The sequence below is a fragment of the Xenopus tropicalis genome, chromosome 10 (assembly GCF_000004195.4).
Source record: "Xenopus tropicalis strain Nigerian chromosome 10, UCB_Xtro_10.0, whole genome shotgun sequence".
NCBI lineage: Eukaryota > Metazoa > Chordata > Amphibia > Anura > Pipidae > Xenopus > Xenopus tropicalis.
In genome coordinates this window covers 37822612-37843500 of record NC_030686.2, presented here as the reverse complement: position 1 = coordinate 37843500, position 20889 = coordinate 37822612, and the positions used below count along the sequence as shown (strand labels likewise).

Below are 20889 nucleotides of genomic sequence, written 5' to 3'. Positions count from 1 at the left end.
CCCTCAGCTCACCAAGCCACTATTCTCCACAGATGTACCTACCAGCCTATGTCCTTGTAGCCCACCTCTCCCTCAGCTCCCCAAGCCACTATTCTCCACAGATCTACCTACCAGCCTATGTTCTTGTAGCCCACCTCTCCCTCAGCTCACCAAGCCACTATTCTCCACAGATGTACCTACCAGCCTATGTCCTTGTAGCCCACCTCTCCCTCAGCTCCCCAAGCCACTATTCTCCACAGATCTACCTACCAGCCTATGTCCTTGTAGCCCACCTCTCCCTCAGCTCCCCAAGCCACTATTCTCCACAGATCTACCTACCAGCCTATGTTCTTGTAGCCCACCTCTCCCTCAGCTCACCAAGCCACTATTCTCCACAGATGTACCTACCAGCCTATGTTCTTGTAGCCCACCTCTCCCTCAGCTCACCAAGCCACTATTCTCCACAGATGTACCTACCAGCCTATGTCCTTGTAGCCCACCTCTCCCTCAGCTTACCAAGCCACTATTCTCCACAGATCTACCTACCAGCCTATGTCCTTGTAGCCCACCTCTCCCTCAGCTCCCCAAGCCACTATTCTCCACAGATCTACCTACCAGCCTATGCCCTTGTAGCCCACCTCTCCTTTAGCTCCCCAAGCCACTATTCTCCACAGATCTACCTACCAGCCTATGTCCTTGTAGCCCACCTCTCCCTCAACTCCCCAAGCCAATCATACTCCGCTCTTCCTACCACTATTCTTACTGCACTGCTGTCATCCCAAATCTATAAACAACAAACTATCTCCCCTGAACAGATGGTTTTGAAGGAAAGCAGCATATTTCAACAACAGTTGGAATCACCCTTGGTTTCCCAGGACAGAAGAAGCCCAAAAGAGCTCCGGTTATAAAGGCTCCTACCTACATAATCAGCAGAATATGAAAAGTGTCCCCATAGAGTTGCACTAACCTTGATCCACTTTGTGGCGTAGCTTCTGTATAGTGGCCAGATTTCCGCTTACTCGATATAAACCATCAATATCAAGTCCTGTTTCCAAAAGATAAAAGGTTTGGTATTTAGGATAATAACAGTTTATTTCTGAACCACCAAATCTCCAATCACAGGGAGCTTTACCTCTTTTTTCCACGGCTTGGATGGCCTTCCTTACAAAGTCCGGAACATTCTGTTTCTCTCTTTCACAGAGCTGTTGCAAGGGGCATCCAAACACTTGTTCTGTAGAAAGCAAGCACTGTTACTATAGGTAGAGAGGCTCCCATTCCATCCCCCTTATCACAGGTGAAAGACTTACCTTTAATGTAACCTCTGTCTCGCAGGGACTGTATCGTCGGCCGCCTTTGTAAAAACTTCTTGAGCTTAGCGCGGACTTTGCGATCGCTGTCAGAGTTGCTGCCTGATCCCATGCCTACGGATAAATGGGGGGTTTAGAAACCGAATATATAGTTTGGCTTCAATCAACCATCTCTCAAGGCACACAGCAGCTCTGCTGTACTGCACGGGCCCATTATGTTACACTGTATTTATACACACATGGCAGCACCTCCCTGTCTTTAAAAATATATATATTTGAATCCTTTCTTACTTGAGTTCTTTTTTTCATCTTTTGTGCCCAACTTCTCAGTAGAACCAAATTCCTGGAATGGTTCAGGCTCATCTTCAGGCGTATGATCTGCAGACTGGAGACAGACGGAGAGATTGTAATGCAAGAGAGGTTCATAAACTGTGGTACGGGGCCCCCTTACATTGTGCCCTGGGTACTCCTGGAACTATAGCAGGGTAACTGTTACCCCCAATGTTTCTATATATCTGTAACCTTGTTATGGGCTAAGGGGGCCCAGCCTGAAGGCCAGTTAGGGGGAGATTTGGGGTGAGTGCTTATTTGTGCCCTGGGTACTCCTGGAACTATAGCAGGGTAACTGTTACCCCCAATGTTTCTATATATCTGTAACCTTGTTATGGGCTAAGGTGGCCCTGCCTGAAGGCCAGTTAGGGGGGGATTTGGGGTGAGTGCTTATTTGTGCCCTGGGTACCCCTGGAACTATAGCAGGGTGACTGTTACCCCAATGTTTCTATATATCTGTAACCTTGTTATGAGCTAAGGGGGCCCAGCCTGAAGGCCAGTTAGGGGGGATTTGGGGTGAGTGCTTATTTGTGCCCTGGGTACCCCTGGAACTATAGCAGGGTGACTGTTACCCCAATGTTTCTATATATCTGTAACCTTGTTATGAGCTAAGGGGGCCCAGCCTGAAGGCCAGTTAGGGGGAGATTTGGGGTGAGTGCTTATTTGTGCCCTGGGTACCCCTGGAACTATAGCAGGGTGACTGTTACCCCAATGTTTCTATATATCTGTAACCTTGTTATGAGCTAAGGGGGCCCACCCTAAGGCCAGTTAGGGGGAAGTTTGGGGGGAAAATGCTTATTTACGGCTCAGCTGGGTGACTATTAAATCAATGGTATACATACAGAATGGAATAGAAACTTACTACACGTATATTCCTGGCAATGCTGTTCTTTATTGATTCGTGCCAGTCTGCAGTGATCGTCTCTGAATCATGGTGTATGAGATACTCAGAGCCGTTTCGCGTTTTCAGCTGCAAAAGAGGAGAGTTACATTTATTTAATGGGAAACAGACTATTGCAATTTCAGAAAACAAAAGCAGGCGAGTGCAATAGAGGATTTGTATAGATGATAACTGTATCTATTGCCTAGTGTAATAAGAATCATTACACAGTATGGCCACTAGGTGGCAATGCTATCATGGCCCATTGCCCTTGACATGAATGCCTTACCTATAGAACCTGCATCAAATAATCAAGGTTATCTCCATAGGAAGCCATAGAAATTACTAAGTAGCTGTAGCACTTCATTAAGATTCAAAAATGCCCTATATACCACAGTCCTTAATGTTTTACATGGAGAAACATATAAAGTTGTACCTTGTAGGCAGAGGAGAAATGTAGTGATGAGTGAATTTGTCCTAAAAATTATTGAAATTCGCTCCTCCCTAGAGACATGCATCCCTCATTACCCGATCACATTTTCCTCACCTCTAGTACATGCTTCTTGCTTGATTTATCCTTGGTGGCCCATACGAGAGAGGCCCCTTCGAGCCTGACTGTGTACTCTGGGGTAGATAGCTGGGAATGCCTCTGAAACCAGAAAGAAAAGCATCAATCGCCGACTGCAGCATTGATGTTAACCAAATAATTTCAATTTTTAAAAAACGATTCCTTTTCCTAATAAAACAGTACCTTGTACATTATTCCAACTATAATTATTCCTTATTGGTGGCAAAGCAATCCTATTGGGTTTAAATGATTTTTCCGCTGGGATACCAGGAAAAAACCCAGGCGGCCTGGGGATTGGGTCTGGGCCGCCGGGGCACACCAAGTTTTTTCCTGGTATCCCGGTATCCCAGTCCGACCCTGGTCTTTCCGTAACAAGTTTCACTTACACACATTCAGGGGAGGATGTTGGGTGGGGGGTTAGGGGGGTGCAGTGGGGCCCCTGCTGGGGTTGTGGGGGACACAGACAGCGGGGCACCTTGGGGGGTGTGGGGCCCCAGCAGCCCCGGTGGGCCCTGCACCTCCAGTCCCACCCTGGGAATTCTGGATAGTGGGTCCCATACCTGTGTATCTTTATGTCTCCATTGCTCTGTTGGTTATAGGGCTAAGAAGGACTACAAATAAAAGTTTTTCAAAAATCTAACCCAAATTAACATTCTGCCCCCCCCCCCCCCAGTGTGGCCACCAAGGTTTGGGAACCCCTTTCCTGTAGTAAAAAAATATTATTTGTCCCTTGAACAGAACATGAAATCCATACCAGCCAACCTACCATGACATATAAACTTCTGTGCAATTATTTTGATAATGCTCTAGAGCAGGGCTGTATAACTGGAGGAATGGGGGCCAAATGTGGCCCTCCAAGGGATTTTTATGGGCCCCCGTTCACTCAAATGTTCCACAGCCGTCACTTAATGACATCAGTTTTTTAATTTAATCAAGCCCCATTCACTTTATGTTGGACAGAACTGCTCTTATTTCCATGGAGCTTACAGCAAGAATTTCAGGCTTTATAATTAAATACCTCACTGCTGGGCATATCTCACTGCTGGGCATACGATATACAGTATATATAGATATATATAAATAACTTACCGAACTGTTAGATGATAGATTTTTACCATCCCTGAAGAATGTCAGAATTCCCCCTTCCAGGACAGTCCAGGAGGAGCTCCAGCTTTTACTATTAGAAATATAAATATAAAAGTTTTAGGCAAGATCAGCCAATGGCAAATTTATATTATTACCCAAATGGTGTATTTGCTTATTGTGATATCAGATGGATTATGGGGCTTCCATATATTTTTCTTAAAGGAGCTCTTCACCCAGTAATAGTTGATAAGTTTAGGATTTTATTTTCTTTCTTTATGCAAAAAAAAACAGCTTTTGGTTGGAGATCCCCTTTAAAAAAAGTTTAGCAGGAAGGCACTGTTTATTGTGTGCCCAGAACATTCCTTCTCTGTATATTTGTATTTATACATATGGGAGGGAGGTGCCATAGTGTTTCCCTTAGACAGTACAGTATGAGGGTACAGCTTATTGTGTGCCCAGAACATTCCTTCTCTGTATATTTGTATTTATACATATGGGAGGGAGGTGCCATATTGTTTCCCTTAGACAGTACAGTATGAGGGTACAGCTTATTGTGTGCCCAGAACATTCCTTCTCTGTATATTTGTATTTATACATATGGGAGGGAGGTGCCATATTGTTTCCCTTAGACAGTACAGTATGAGGGTACAGCTTATTTTGTGCCCAGAACATTCCTTCCCTGTATATTTGTACCATATTGATTCCCTTTGACAATACAGAATATTATATGAATACACTTATAGTATCGCATGTTTCCTTTACTAAACTCACATCAATAAACCTCACTCAAGGCCTGTCCACAGAGCATTTCTTTGTATCATAAGGAAAGTGGCTGTGAGGAAGCGAGTCTCTATGAGAAGGAAGCGGCCATCACAAGACTGGATGCAAGCCTGTTGTCTGCTAAGGTTCGGGGAACTGGGTATAAGGTTGCTGCACAGGACAGTTTATACCTAATAAACCTACATATACCCTAATGTATACAGTGAAAATACCCACTGTGACTTGTATAATGGCCAGGAAACCACCTGTAATATATATAACCATCTGTTATATTTGTATTTCCCCCCCAATAGTTCCCCATGATGCCGAGGGCTTGCCCTACACCAAAACCGGCCCTGGTCAGTAAGTCAGTTTGTTATTTTATCTACTTACCGAAGCTTTTTACCATTGTCGGATATTTTAGCCTTGTGAAGGACTCCAGCTTTTTCCAGGCTTTTGGTCTGCAAGACAACAAAAGGGAATTCCTTGAAAAGGGGAGGAGTTTAGCAGATTGGGCGGTATTCTGGGAGGATCTTGGGCGTGGTCAAAAAATGTGTAAGGATTTCGGGCATTGAATCCCCACAGCATTCCCAACAAAGGCTGGAACAAAAGGGGCAGATGACTGGAATTTAAAGGGGAAGTTAACCTGAAAAACTTATGGTTTCTAACCTGATGAGGATGATGATCCCCACCCACGTTCAGGAAATCTTCAGAACCAGCTCTCCTGAGCCTATGGCCGAAATCCTTAAATGAAAAAAATAGTGAAATGAATATTATTACTGTACAGGTATAGGACCCATTATCCAGAATGCTCGGGACCAAGGGTATTCCGGATAAGGGGTCTTTCCGTAACTTGGATCTCCATACCTTAAGTCTACTAAAAAATCAATAAAACATTAATTAAACCCAATAGGATTGTTTTGCATCCAATAAGGATTATTTATACTTTAGTTGGGATCAAGTACAGGTACTGTTTTATTTTTAGAGAGAAAAAGGGAATCATTTAACCATTAAATAAACCCAATAGGACTGTTCTGCCCCCAATAAGGGGTAAGTATATCTTAGTTGGGATCAAGTACAGGTACTGTTTTATTATTAGAGAGAAAAGGGAATCATTTAACCATGAAATAAACCCAATAGGACTGTTCTGCCCCCAATAAGGGGTAATTATATCTTAGTTGGGATCAAGTACAGGTACTGTTTTATTATTACAGAGAAAAGGGAATCATTTAACCATTAAATAAACCCAATAGGGCTGTTCTGCCCCAATAAGGGGTAATTATATCTTAGTTGGGATCAAGTACAGGTACTGTTTTATTATTACAGAGAAAAGGGAATCATTTAACCATTAAATAAACCCAATAGGGCTGTTCTGCCCCCAATAAGGGGTAATTATATCTTAGTTGGGATCAAGTACAGGTACTGTTTTATTATTACAGAGAAAAGGGAATCATTTAACCATTAAATAAACCCAATAGGGCTGTTCTGCCCCCAATAAGGGGTAATTATATCTTAGTTGGGATCAAGTACAGATACTGTTTTATTATTACAGAGAAAAGGGAATCATTTAACCATTAAATAAACCCAATAGGACTGTTCTGCCCCCAATAAGGGGTAATTATATCTTAGTTGGGATCAAGTACAGGTACTGTTTTATTATTACAGAGAAAAGGGAATCATTTAACCATTAAATAAACCCAATAGGGCTGTTCTGCCCCCAATAAGGGGTAATTATATCTTAGTTAGGATCAAGTACAGGTACTGTTTTATTATTACAGAGAAAAGGGAATAATTTAACCATTAAATAAACCCAATAGGGCTGTGGGAATCAGTTTAAAAATTCTGAATTATTTGATTAAAAAGAAGTCTATGGGAGACAGGCTTTCCGTAATTCGGAGCTTTCTGGATAACGGGTTTCCAGATAAGGGGTCCGATACCTGTATAATGTATCCCCAGTGAGCCCTGTTCTGATTATTTTTCAGTGCAGGACATATTGGTTTCTAAATGTGAGAGCCACTTACCTCTGTATCTTTCCGTGCAGTGATTGCTGGGTAATTATCTTGCAACTTTGTAAAGACATTGTTGTCATCATTGGGTCTATGAAGACTTGCTGGGCCGATCTATGGGCAGAAGCAGTCAGCATGATAGGCATTAGGGAATGTAGCGCCTGGTCACATGTTGGTTCCCTACTGTCATATATTCTACATACAGGCAAATGGTTCTTATATAGTAGGTTCTGTAGTAGAGAGAAGTTCTGAAATCCCCTGAAATCTTAAAATTCCCATAGACTCTATTTAATAGAAAAAAATCACTTTCAGAATGAGTCTGGCTCCATCAAATGCTTTTATATTAGGTCAATGTTCAACTTCATATTATGCGACTCTCAAACTGGTTTTGGCCAAAACGCCAAAATACCTTTTCATAAATGATTAACTATTTACTTCTGTTTATCATATGAACAAATAACAGGGAAGTACACAGAGCAGGCAGGATTCTCACTGGGTTTTACTGATCAGTGCTGCTTGCCGAGTCCGACCCTGATGTTTCTGGGCTACAGTTCCCACCATGCTTTAACCCTAGATAATATACTGGAGTATGCTTATAGTGAAATATTGGATATATTACCCCCCTGATACAATGCCACCATTGCTTCCTACGACAAAATGTGTATTATTAGATTGCACCATTTATAAATTCAACCCAGGGGATCCATGCTCAAAAAACCCCACTTACCCGTGGCAAACTCCACTGTGAGAGGGAACCATCCTGGGTGTAGAAAAAGGTTTTTCCTGACTGGTCCTCTGACTGTACCCACTGAAATCAAAGCGGAAGAGAATATTGAATTGACTTTACAGAAAGATACTTATGTATTTGAAATGTGTAACGGGTGCTAGAGGAATTCTTCAATAAGAAGCACCCCTACTAGCAATACACCCGCCATTGATTGTTTCACTGAGATCACTGACCAATTTTGTCTGGCAATATCAAATGGCAAAATAAGATTGCAGCAGTAAGGCAAGATGGGGCAGAATATTGGAATGAAGACAAACTGACAACAGTAGGGCAAGATGGAGTCAGTAGGATAAGATGGTAACAGTAGGGCAATATGGCAACAGTAGGACAAAGTGAAGACATAATGGCAAAATGGCAGACCACATGGCCAGATGGTGGCATGAAGACAAAATGACAACAGTAGGGCAAGATGGTAAAAGTGGGACAAGATGGAGACAGTAGAGAAAGATGGAGACAGTAGGGCAAGCTGGAGACAGCATGGAAAGATGAAGACAGTAGGACAAGCTGGAGACAGCATGGAAAGATGGAGACAGTAGGACAAGATGGAGACAGTAGAACAAGATCAAGACAGTAGGACAAGATGCCGAAAGCATGTTAAGATGGTGGTAGGAAGATAAAATTATAACTGTAGGGCAAGATGAAGACAGTAAGACGAAATGGCTACATTAGGGAAACATAATGACAGTAGGAAAAGATAGCAACAGTAAGGTAAGATGAAGACAGCATGACACAATGGTGACAGTAGGGTAAGATACAGAAATTATGGGAAGATGGTCGTAGGAAGAGAAAGTTATAGTAGGGCAGGATGAATATAAGTAGGACAAAATGGCAACCTTAGGGCAATATGGTTACTGTAGTGCATGATAATGATTAGAAAAAAATAATAGGAAAAGACAAAAGGTAAGCTGTAGACAAAAGGCAAAATGAATACAGCAGGACAACAACTGGAACAATTGGGCAAGATGGCAACTGTTGGGTAAGACAGTAACAGCTGAGTCTGGTGGAGACAGTAGGGAAATATAATTGTTGACCAAAATACAGCTCTTTAGTTCCTGTTGAAGTATAATACCCAAGTACCTACAAAGACCACCCCCCACAGCTCCCATTCAACACAGCCCCAGGAGGTTCTCACACACCCTATCAGATCACTTACAATTTCACTGTTGTAGTTGTTTGAGTAGAACTTTTTCCCATCCTTGTTGACCTGACAGAACCAGCCTGAATTTGGATCAACAGGAGACTTGTGTAAAGGAATCTGTTCATATAGGCCCGGGGGATCTTGATGGTAATCGGCATCGGGGTAACTCTCTCCCTCTTCTAGAGTATAGTCAGGATAATCAGCTTCTGGAGTCGGTGGCTGAAATGCACAACACAAAAGAATGCTTTACTAAAGGGAAACATTTCTTGGTTAAACACAGATTTTATAGTGGTCACTATGAGTGCATAAAGTAATTTGTTGTTTGCCCAGCACATTGGGCAATGGTGAATGCAGAGATACCATGATATTTCCCTGTCAAACACCATTCTGCTCTATGGGGTGTAGGAGCTCAGCAGTAGTGTTCTAGTGCTCTATGTTCATGTATCGAGAGATATCCATCGGCACCACCACAACTTTTGCTCAGAATCTATAAGAATAAGTGATGAAGACCTTGTGACTGCAGGTATCAGTGGAGGAGAATGAATAGGGAGTCATTACTTCCCTACAGCCCTTGAGATAGCTAAATGTCCAGATATTATGCTTTTTCGGGAACGTTTTTACCTTCAATAATGTAGGTACCAGTGCACCATGCCAAGCAGCCAAAGTGGCTGTATAATGCCACCTGCTGTCACATAATAAATCATAGATTGAGTTGCTAACTGGTAGAACAAAATCCCCTGGTGAGCTACCTATGTCCAATGTGGTATTTACTCATTCTACTCCCTTCTTCTGCATAGTTATATTGGGGTCCAGAAGTTGGACTGATAGGTCCACAAAGGAGAATTAAAGCTTAACTAAAGAAGTAAATTAAATGAGCCCTTTAGCAGGGAAAATCTGTGCCTCCAAAAATGCCCCCAGTAGCTCCCCATCTTCTTTTCTGCTGATTCCCAGCACATGCACTACATATACAGAATATCATGATAAAAGGATGATTAAACTGGATTCTAATTAGATGGCAGCTCAGAAACCAGTGCAATTTACACCAGAATGTAATAATTAGCCCTGCAGCAGAAGGTTATATGAGAGGCAGAAGCCATAGTTCCAATAATATCTAGGAAAGTAAATGTATTACACCCAAATATCAACCTAATTAACTGTCAAGATGGGTTTCCAGGTGTATCCAGAAGAGCAAATAGACATCCTTCCCAAATCCCACTCTAACTGGCCCTCAGGCTGAGCCACCAATTGTACTTCTCGCTCACTTGGCGACAGGTGGGCTATATCGGGAGAATCCAGGCTAATTCGATTGTTTGGCCCTGGGGCAAAATGATCGAATTATAATGACGGGTATAGGCAAAGTCAGTCCGGGGACCGCATCAACTAGCCGATGCGGTCCCCTATCCGACTTGATTTTTAAACCTGCCCGATCGAGATCTGGCCGATTTCAGGCCAGATATTGGTCGGGCAGTCCTGTCGGCAATGCCCATACACGGGCCAATTAGCTGCCGAATCGGTCTAAGGGACCCATATCAGCAGCCAGAATCGGCCCATGTATGGGGATCTTAAGGGCAAGGGCACACTAGGCAGATAGACCACTTTCCTCTCCAGGCATTTTTATAGACATGGAGGAAAGCAGATACACTCTTATATGCTCAACCCCGTAGCTTCATTGACAGGCCCAGCGTTGGCCTATGTGGCACTACACAGAGCGGATAATGGCACGCCAATGGATACAGTCATGTTTTCATGCCAATATGCACTCAATGTAGCTCCACTCAGACCATCTCTGGGCCCTGTCAATGGAGTTACAGGGATGTGCACATAAGAGCACACCCAATTTGTCTATTGCTTATGTAATAGTCCTGCGATGGTCTTGTAACCCACAGCAACCAATCAGCAGTTAGCTGTTACTGGCCTTGTGAAGCTAGAATGATGAAAGCAGGCATCTCGTGGTTTCTGTGGGTTAGTGAGCTGCCGGAACAGAGGGTCAGCACACTCTTTTCTATTTCTAAAAGTGGGTAAACACTTTAATAGAATCCTCATTCCTTTCCAACAATGAACCCATAGGGCTCACAGGACTATTCCTCCCTGCAGCACAGAACCATTCCACCTGCGTCATGACTTAATTCATATACATACATATGCCTTAATAAAGACTCAACCTGTGCAGCAAAGTGTTGGAGAAGAGACTACCTGAACCAATTTCAGCATATTCCTTCAGTTTGCCCTATTTATGAAGCAGTTTAATGTTCTCTTTGACCAAATATTACTGAATACTATTCGTTAGGGCACACCCAGTGACAAGGTCAGACTGGGCCAGCAGGGAACTGGGAGAAAACACAGTAGGGTAGGGTTGCCACCTGTTTGGTTTTGACCTGAACAGTTTTGGGGGGGGGGGGGTTTACGCCTAAGTGGGTCTCAACCACATATTCGATTTTCAGCTTTGGGCAATAAATGAAAAACATTTAAATATTATGAAACTCACTGTGATTTTTTTTATCAACCTGGCTTAGTTATCATCAAGTATAGTTAATTTTTAATTACAGAAAGAGAAAGTAAATCAGTCAGACTGGAGGAATTGGCATTGCTGTATTTTAGAGCTGTTTAGCACAACAGATCCCATACTTTTAATTTACAGGATTGGGCTTACCCCTCAGGCAAATTATATGGACAAAGCTAGGGTTGCCAATTGTTCAGTTTTAACCAGGACATTGCATTTTTTAAAATGGCTGTCTGGTTTAAAACATTGAGAAAACTGGACAGAAATCCAGCCAACTGTGTCTAAGTGAGGCAATAACCCCGCCTCAATGGCATAACCCCACCCAACATCATTGTTCCCGCCCCTGACATTATTATGACCACTCCCATCATCACTGCCCCCCTGATGCCATCAGCAATGCTACACAGTAGGCCCAGCCCTCATGGGTCCTACCAACCCAGGATTACTCCTGGCCTGAGTTTTGCTAATTTTTTGGCAAAGCGAAACGCGACAGATACGCTTATCACTAATGAGGTACATCATGGGACAGGAGGGCATGGGGGGAGGGTTGTTCGTGCTGTAGGATGGGTGGGCCCTTGAGATGGTTTCCCTGTTGGCCCACGGACACCCCAGTCTGACAATACCCGGTGATACCCCTAACTGTAGGATGATATTGAACTTATTTTGGGCACTACCATCAAAACTATACTTTTGCTGCATTATACCAAGAAAACGTTTAAGTGGTCTCTCACTCTGAACAAATGTTCAAGAGCGCTAAAGGTGGCCATACACTGGCAGATTTAATCTACCGATCTTCTTTTAGACCCATTCAGCAGCTTCTCTGCCCATGTATGGGGCCCCCAACGGGCCTCCCCAATCAATATCTCGCTGAAAATCGTCCAAGTGTCGAACCGGCAGGTTTCATTTTCCTGTGAGATCAATGAGCCAATGAGTCCTCAGTCCAATAGCTCCTATACCCGTTATTGCCTGATATCCCCCAATTTAGGTGGGAATATCGGGAGAAGATCGGATCGTTTGGCCTCACCAAAGGAGCGGATCTTAACGTTTATGGTCATCTTAAGTCACAGAAGTGCACCCCTTAGTGCTCATTCACTGTCCAGGGTCTGGTTGTGCTCAGCAACCTATGCTGGAACAGAGACCTGCGGCAATTCTTCAATGTGCAGGCCAGGGATTGCGGATTGGAAAGTACCCAGTGGGATGAACTAATGGAACTGTTTGTGGACAGTGCTAGGCTGGTTTGATCTACTGGTCACCAGTAGTACCCCTGACCTACCCACTGATATTTTTGGCTACGTTATTAAAACACCCCTGAAAAAATGAGATTTCAATAACATTTTACTTCTCTCTATTTATACATAGACAACTTCCTCAAGAAGTCATTGCCAGCATTGACAGAAACTGTTGACAGGTGCTAAAATAGTCAACAGTCACTATTTTCAAGCTTTCTAAACATGACTTTAAGCCTCAAGTTCACAGCCAATCAGGGGCTGGTTGCTTCACGGGTCTAGCGATCAACCAAAAATAGCACTGATCTTACAACGACCAGGAATTTGTTTGCACTTGGATTACTTGTGTTGCTCTTGCTTTTTATTTGTATTTGTAGCTCTCTAACAATGTTTATATCTAAATGTATTTCATGGGGTAAACAAGGTCAGGGATCACCTTTGCGGAGTTAAATAACTAGGAAAAATATGAGCTTATCTTTACATTGCACCAGTAAAAGACCTGTTCAGCTCATTGCTCTTCAGTTTATAGATCAATAAGAACCTACCAGAAGACCTTCTCCAACTCAATCTAGCTTGCCCATGAAAATAACAAGCAACCCAACCTCTTTCCACATTGTTCTGCACCGTATTTAGTAATATCACGGGCTGAGATATAAACTCTGCTTACCACTAAGAACAATATTTTTTTAAATTCAGATTGCTGTACCGGGATATTGAAACAAGAACAGAAGAGATTTAATGACATGAATGAGAAACCAAAGGCTGGAGATCCTATGATACCTATAATACAGGCAAAACAATGTCTAAGTGAGAAGTTCTATTGGTTTGTCATGGAAAAAAAGACTCTCCATTCCATTGGTTCTAGATTTTGTGCATTAGAAAAGCTCTAGTTAGGAAGCAAATGGCATTTCCTGATCACTCCAGATTTATTAGTTAATCTCCACAAATATTTTTTTTTATTATCCTCCCCCAAGTAGGCCTTTTTACCCCAATATTTTAATATGACTAGATTCTAGAATCTAGATAACTAGATAAAAAATTTCAGCTAGCATAATTGCCCCATACAGAGGTTCCCAAACTGTGTGGCTGGCTCCCATTGGGAGTGGAGGGATCAAGGGCATATCGGGCTAGGGTTAAGGGGCGAATGATTTTTTTTGCTGTGTCGGATATCCTGGAAGTCTTGTTTAGCCAGAGGTAAGACCATATATGCATAGATGTAAAACCCTGTTTAATCTAATGGGGCTACTTGACCAAATTGCAGATTGGAAAGGGGACTTAAACTCTTGCCTCTTGCCTAGTGTGTGGCTCCCTATAATCTGCGGTCTAGTTATTTTATCCAAGATAACCACTGATGCATCCTCATTTATCTATAAATGTTTGTGGAGCAGTGTTTTATAGACCTTTTGAGTTCAAACTCCTGTTTGGCAGTTTATTGTTTGGTCTTTTCTCCTCTCTGCTTATAACTAGATAAAGGAAAATATTGTCTTGATTGCTATTATCCATCACTGCAAATCATTATGCACCCCAAATTGCACCCTTAGGATGACTGCTTTGAGCACACATAGGGAGACCATCCCCAGAGCCTCTTCTCCATAAGCCTCTTCTGTACATTAAATAAAAACTAGAAACCCTAGAAACCCATACCTCCATAGACCAAAGTCATACTCTGTATAAATCTTAAATTACAAGACAACAATGGCAAAAATATTCACAACACAACCGTAATCTGCATTCATGGAGTAACAAAACGCATTTCTGTCTCCATTATACTTTGCAAGATAACAGACTAAGCAGAAAAGAACACATACCCTCCGGTCCACCGATATATATGAAGATACCATTGGAGTAAATTCTTGAAAGCTCATCTCTTCTACTGGTGGATCCCAGGACGTTTCCCCTGTCACTGAATTATAGAAATAGTATTTTTTCGTGGCTTCATCAAAATGTTTCTCCCACTGCGAGTCTTCAGCTAAAGGACTTAGGGAATTCAGAGAGGTGGGGGAGGGCTCTGGGTCTTCTGGTTGGTCAAACGGAGAATCCCAGGTTGTTACCCCTGTAACACTGTTATAATAGAATAGTTGCCCGCTGCCTGTGTCTGTGTGAGTTTCCCAGTCGTCTAAGGTGCTGGTGGAACTGTGCTGCAGGGATGAGGCTCGTTCCCTCGGGGTCTCTTTTTGGAATGGCTTTAGGTTTTCATAGAGTGGCCCACAGTCTTCCTCTTCTTTAATTGGCTAAAAAAGTAAAAACACAAGTCAAAATCAAAATCAAATTAGTCACAGGTAACTGTCTAGCCGGCCACTCCTTACTAAGTCAGAAGCATAGTGGCCTGGGAATGGTGCCCAAAATTGAGCCTGTCTGACCAGGGATAATTCAGATTTCAGAGTTGCATGAGGGCTGAAATATAAGGGCACGGGGCTGCTGGCCTTGGAAAGGGGTAGCATAATTCTGCATGATAATACTGACCATGCCAGTGTTAAACTGGGCCTTTTAATCAACAGGATAGGGCACAGTATCAAAAAGAATTGTTCGATTGAGATACTGCACATAGATTGTTCATGAAAGAAACTGCACATAGAATGCTCATGAGAAACACTGCACATGGAATGCTCATGAGAAACACTGCACACAGAGTGCTTGTGAGAGACATTGCACATAGAATGCTCATGAGAGATACTGCACACAATGCCCATGAGAGACACTGCACATAGAATGCTCATGAGAGATACTGCACACAATGCCCCTGAGAGACACTGCACATAGAGTGCTCGTGAGGGATACTGCAAATAGAATGTTCATGAGAGATACTGCACATAGAATGTTTATGAGAGACACGGCACATAAAATGTTCATGAGAGATACTGAACACAATGCCCATGAGAGACACTGCACATAGAGTGCTTGTTAGAGATACTGCACACAGAATGTTCATGCGAGATACTGCACATAAAAGGTGTACAAAAGTAGAATGCGCGTGGGAGATTAAATGATGATTTCAGATACCGCAGACAGAATGTTCACAGGAGATCTTGCAAATATTTTGGGCTTATATTTATAAATATCTTGTATCTTCTATATTTATTTTTGTAACTAGCGAGACAACAAAGAGGAAAAGGTACTGGCATTTTTATACTTTACTGTGATATTTACAGATATGAAGGTATTTGCATAGTATAGAGATTTGTGCACTTGATTTGTAACCAAATATCACTTAAAAGAAAAAACACCTCGCATGTCATTTTATATAGAGCATCTTTGATTTTTCATTTATTATAGTACTTTTATATTTTGTTAAAAAGAAAGTTCAGTTTGCATGATGCTGACAATCATATTCTAAGAAAATGTGCAGTTGTCCTTCCCATCAGTTGTCCCTGTTTAATATGGGTGGTGATGTTCTCTGTACAGGCTATTAGGAAAATTAGGGGGCTGTTCCTGCTGAATTGTGCTTAGTACAGGGGAATCCCTATGTGCCATAGTTTTATGGTAGCTCTCTGTACAGGCTATGAGCAAACTTAGGGGGCTGTTCCTGCTGAATTGTGCTTAGTACAGGGGAATCCCTATGCTGCCATAGTTTTATGGTATCTCTCTGTACAGGCTATGAGCAAACTTAGGGGGCTGTTCCTGCTGAATTGTACTTAGTACAGGGGAATCCCTATGCTGCCATAGTTTTATGGTATCTCTCTGTACAGGCTATGAGCAAACTTAGGGGGCTGTTCCTGCTGAATTGTGCTTAGTACAGGGGAATCCCTATGCTGCCATAGTTTTATGGTATCTCTCTGTACAGGCTATGAGCAAACTTAGGGGGCTGTTCCTGCTGAATTGTGCTTAGTACAGGGGAATCCCTATCTGCCATAGTTCTGTACAGGCTGTCCCCACCCTCTCCTCTTCATGACTAAATACCTCCTTTATGGGGGGGTCACAGAAAGGCCCTTTCTCAGATATTTTGTTGAGGGGTATTATATACAGTTATGGTATGCTATCTGGATTTCCATTATTCAGCATATGAGAATGCCATATTCCATGGAGTCCTATTGAGTGCTATCTAAAATGCATGAATTCATATGGGTGGAAAAATAACCCTATCGGTTTTTTTTAGCGTTAATGGAACAGATCCTACATCCTAGTTATCCCATTCCTGTATAGGGTTATTTCTATGTGTATATATACATGAGATACAGACACATTAGTCTCTCAGTGAGTGCAGAGAAGCCCCCCCCCCTTATATCCCCCACTCCGTCTCACACCATAGAAAGTGACAGGTGTTCTCTTTCCCTTTAAGTCACCTGAATTCCTTTTTATTGAGTCACATTTGGGACTGAGCCTCTAACCGCACCCTTGCAACTGGGTGCTGTCATAATACCTGCTCCCAACTCCAGCTGCGTCAGTTCTCTGCCCTCCGGCCCTTGTGAAACTACAATTCCCACAATCCAACTGCTCTCTGATTGTATGCATGTTATATAATTATGGTATAGATGTGTTAGGGTATCTACCTCCAGCATTAACCAAAAACTACAACTCCCAGCATGCCCCCAAATCCTTCTGACTATACCACAGCAGCTGTATGACAGGAGACAATAAAGGGACAATTAAGAGCCAGAAGAAAAGACAGCATAAAAGAAGAGAGAGAATTACCTTGAAATTAAATTTTAGTATGGTGTAAAGAATGCTATTCTGAGACAATTTGCAATTGGTCTTCATTTTTAATTTTTTATACTTTTTGAATTATTTAGCTTTTTGTACTGCGGCTCTAGAATTTCAGCCTCTATCTCGTTGCCAGGGTCCAATTTAACCTAGCAACCAGGCAGTGGTTTGAAAGAAAGACTGGAATGTGAATAGAGGAGGGTCTAAATAGAGACATAAATGATAGAAAGTAACAATAAAATTGTAGTCTCACAGAGCAATAATTTTTTGGCTGCTGGGGGTCAGTGACCCCCATTTGAAAGCTGGAAAAAGAAATTATTCAAAAACAATAAAAAGTAAAACATTTAGACCAATTGAAAAGTTTCAAAGAATAGACAATTCTATAACATACTAAAAGCTCCCCTTTAAACCAGTAGTTGGGAAGAAGAGAGCAAGGAGAGAAGGGGAAAAATGGAGACTGGAAGGAGAAGTGAAAGAACTGGAAGGAATGAGGGAGAGGAGTCTCATCTGACAGACACGCACGGAACAGCTGGAAGCAGCCCTACTGGAGCGGAGACTTCCTGCACTGCAGAACCGAGACAGCTTCACTTGGTCTAGATAGTTATTTTAGCAGAGCAAGAGGAAGAAAAACTGGTGCGGTCCCTCCAAGAATAGAATTTCTGGTGGAAAGGCCTACACATCCATTCGACTTCCAAAATCACACAAAGGTTCCCCCTAGGAAAAACTGAGCATGCCCAGGAGCCAACAACTCAGGAGCCAACAAATGTTTTGCCAAACAATATCACCAATGGCATTCTATTTTACACTTGCTCTGTCCGAGATAGGGAAGGTCCTAGTTACTTCATGCTGCCAGTTTGAGGATGTGTGAAGCTGTGTGGTTGAATACAAACTGACATATACCCAGCAGAACAACAGGAAATACCCAGTCTAGCCAAGTCAGGCAGCCTCTGAGGAGAAGATGCCAGCATGGGTAATACTCAGCCATATACACAGTTGCCACTTTTGATCATACAGGCCAGTGTATGGCCACCTTTACTTTTAGATTAACTGACCCCAATTCTGTGCCCACTCTGTAGGAGGTTGGCTAATCACATCCAGACACAATTCAACTGTATCCTACCTAAACTCTGAGAAAAAGGGCTCGACATTTCTTTCTATAAGCATTCTCCACTCTAAATGGCATAACTGCCTGTGTTTCACTCATTCTCACAATAGACGCCAGTTACCTGCATACAATTAACCCCAAACCCTGAGCCCTAACCGGGTGAGATTGGGGGTGAGTGCTTATTTGTGCCCTGGGTACCCCTGGAACTATAGCAGGGTGACTGTTACCTCAATTTTTCTATATATCTGTAACCTTGTTATGAGCTAAGGGGGCCCAGCCTGAAGGCCAGTTAGGGGGGGATTTGGGGTGAGTGCTTATTTGTGCCCTGGGTATCCCTGGAACTATAGCGGGGTGACTGTTACCCCAATGTTTCTATATATCTGTAACCTTGTTATGAGCTAAGGGGGCCCAGCCTGAAGGCCAGTTAGGGGGGGATTTGGGGTGAGTGCTTATTTGTGCCCTGGGTATCCCTGGAACTATAGCGGGGTGACTGTTACCCCAATGTTTCTATATATCTGTAACCTTGTTATGAGCTAAGGGGGCCCAGCCTGAAGGCCAGTTAGGGGGAGATTTGGGGTGAGTGCTTATTTGTGCCCTGGGTACCCCTGGAACTATAGCAGGGTGACTGTTACCCCAATGTTTCTATATATCTGTAACCTTGTTATGGGCTAAGGGGGCCCAGCCTGAAGGCCAGTTAGGGGGAGATTTGGTGTGAGTTCTTATTTGTTCCCTCGGTACCCCTGGAACTATAGCAGGGTGAGTGTTACCCCAATGTTTCTATATATCTGTAACCTTGTTATGAGCTAAGGGGGCCCAGCCTGAAGGCCAGTTAGGGGGAGATTTGGGGTGAGTGCTTATTTGTGCCCTGGGTACCCCTGGAACTATAGCAGGGTGACTGTTACCCCAATGTTTCTATATATCTGTAACCTTGTTATGAGCTAAGGGGGCCCAGCCTGAAGGCCAGTTAGGGGGAGATTTGGGGTGAGTGCTTATTTGTGCCCTGGGTACCCCTGGAACTATAGCAGGGTGACTGTTACCCCAATCTTTCTATATGTCTGTAAATATCTGTCCCCTAAAGTATATATATTCTGATATGTAAAATAGCCTATGATCTTTTGTAAGTAAGAAAAGAATATTCAAGAAGTCAAACTGCCACCTTCCTGTCACTATAAACAGGATATATATTAACAGCAGCACTGCACAAAACCACATACTCAGTAAAGTGCTTTCTCTGTAGGCTAGAACTGTCACAGATTGTATCTAATAAAATGTGCATAGTAAGTGCAAGAGGAGTGTGCATAGTAAGGCAAAATGGTGCCATCGGAAGGGACTGTGTCACATAGTGTGTATAGTGAGGCAAGGGTCATTATATGTGGCATAGTGGGAAAAGACTATGTCAAGGGAAGAGGTTGTGGCTAAGGGATAGTGGGTATAGCAAGACAAATTTGTGTCAGTGGGAAGGGCTGTAACTGTGGGATTGTTTGCATAGGAAGCCATAAGGTTTTATATGAAGAATAGAAATTATTGTCCCAGTGGTTACAAACTGTGCATACAAAAATGAAGCAGAAATATTTAAAATAGAGAAAAGGTGGGTTGATATATGACTTGTGCTTAAGCAACTGCAAAATTGTTCATAGTATCAGTTGTGCAAGAATAAGTTTCCTAAAAACATCTTTAGGTATTGCAGAGAGTTTGCAACACAGGAAAGCATCACAGCCCAAGCCCAGAAACACTGTATTTGTCTTCTCTGCATATTTGTGTTTATACACAAGGGTGGTAAAGAGCTGTCACAATGTCTTTCTTATGCACAAACCCATTATTAACGTTTCATTACAAAGCGCCAACATATTCCGCAGCGCTGGATATGAGTTCATTTTATTTCTATATTTCCTTTTATTGAAACACTGTAAGCAGCAAAGACTTTACAAAGAGCAATTAGACAAACTCTTGTATGTCTCAAATGTGCCTTCAAAAGTCATGTAACATATAATATATTATTATTATTGTCATAGTTAAAATCTCAATACCCATTATAGATTCACAAAATAATGTCCATTGTAAGCAGCAGTCCTGCCCTGCTTTATGGCTGAGATTCTAGCTATCTGTATAACAGAGCATTCTGTCACAGTGGCACAGATCCTATCTGATCCCCATTGTAAGCAGCAGTCCTGCCCTGCTTTATGGCTGAGATTCTAGCTATCTGTATAACAGAGCATTCTGTCACAGTGGCACAGATCCTATCTGATCCCCATTGTAAGCAGCAGTCCTGCCCTGCTTTATGGCTGAGATTCTAGCTATCTGTATAACAGAGCATTCTGTCACAGTGGCACAGATCCTATCTGATCCCCCCATTGTAAGCAGCAGTCCTGCCCTGCTTTATGGCTGAGATTCTAGCTATCTGTATAACAGAGCATTCTGTCACAGTGGCACAGATCCTATCTGATACCCATTGTAAGCAGCAGTCCTGCCCTGCTTTATGGCTGAGATTCTAGCTATCTGTATAACAGAGCATTCTGTCACAGTGGCACAGACCCTATCTGATCCCCATTGTAAGCAGAAGTATAGTGCTATAGTCGTATT

The 20889-nt window shown here is 42.6% G+C and overlaps 1 protein-coding gene across 1 annotated transcript in view; it reads right to left on the bottom strand.

Annotated features, from left to right (window-relative positions):
• Positions 1 to 20889, bottom strand: part of arhgap27 (Rho GTPase activating protein 27) — a 58881-nt gene that overhangs the window by 3258 nt on the left and 34734 nt on the right. Inside the window, exons 3-15 of the mRNA XM_002933160.5 lie at positions 14375 to 14797; positions 8856 to 9059; positions 7643 to 7723; positions 6931 to 7029; positions 5579 to 5653; positions 5303 to 5370; positions 4154 to 4241; positions 3044 to 3145; positions 2479 to 2586; positions 1578 to 1671; positions 1287 to 1400; positions 1112 to 1210; positions 947 to 1024 (exon numbers count right to left, since the gene is read on the bottom strand). Of these exons, the coding sequence (XP_002933206.3) occupies positions 947 to 1024; positions 1112 to 1210; positions 1287 to 1400; positions 1578 to 1671; positions 2479 to 2586; positions 3044 to 3145; positions 4154 to 4241; positions 5303 to 5370; positions 5579 to 5653; positions 6931 to 7029; positions 7643 to 7723; positions 8856 to 9059; positions 14375 to 14797 (1633 nt within the window). The remainder of the gene's footprint in view (positions 1 to 946; positions 1025 to 1111; positions 1211 to 1286; positions 1401 to 1577; positions 1672 to 2478; positions 2587 to 3043; positions 3146 to 4153; positions 4242 to 5302; positions 5371 to 5578; positions 5654 to 6930; positions 7030 to 7642; positions 7724 to 8855; positions 9060 to 14374; positions 14798 to 20889) is intronic.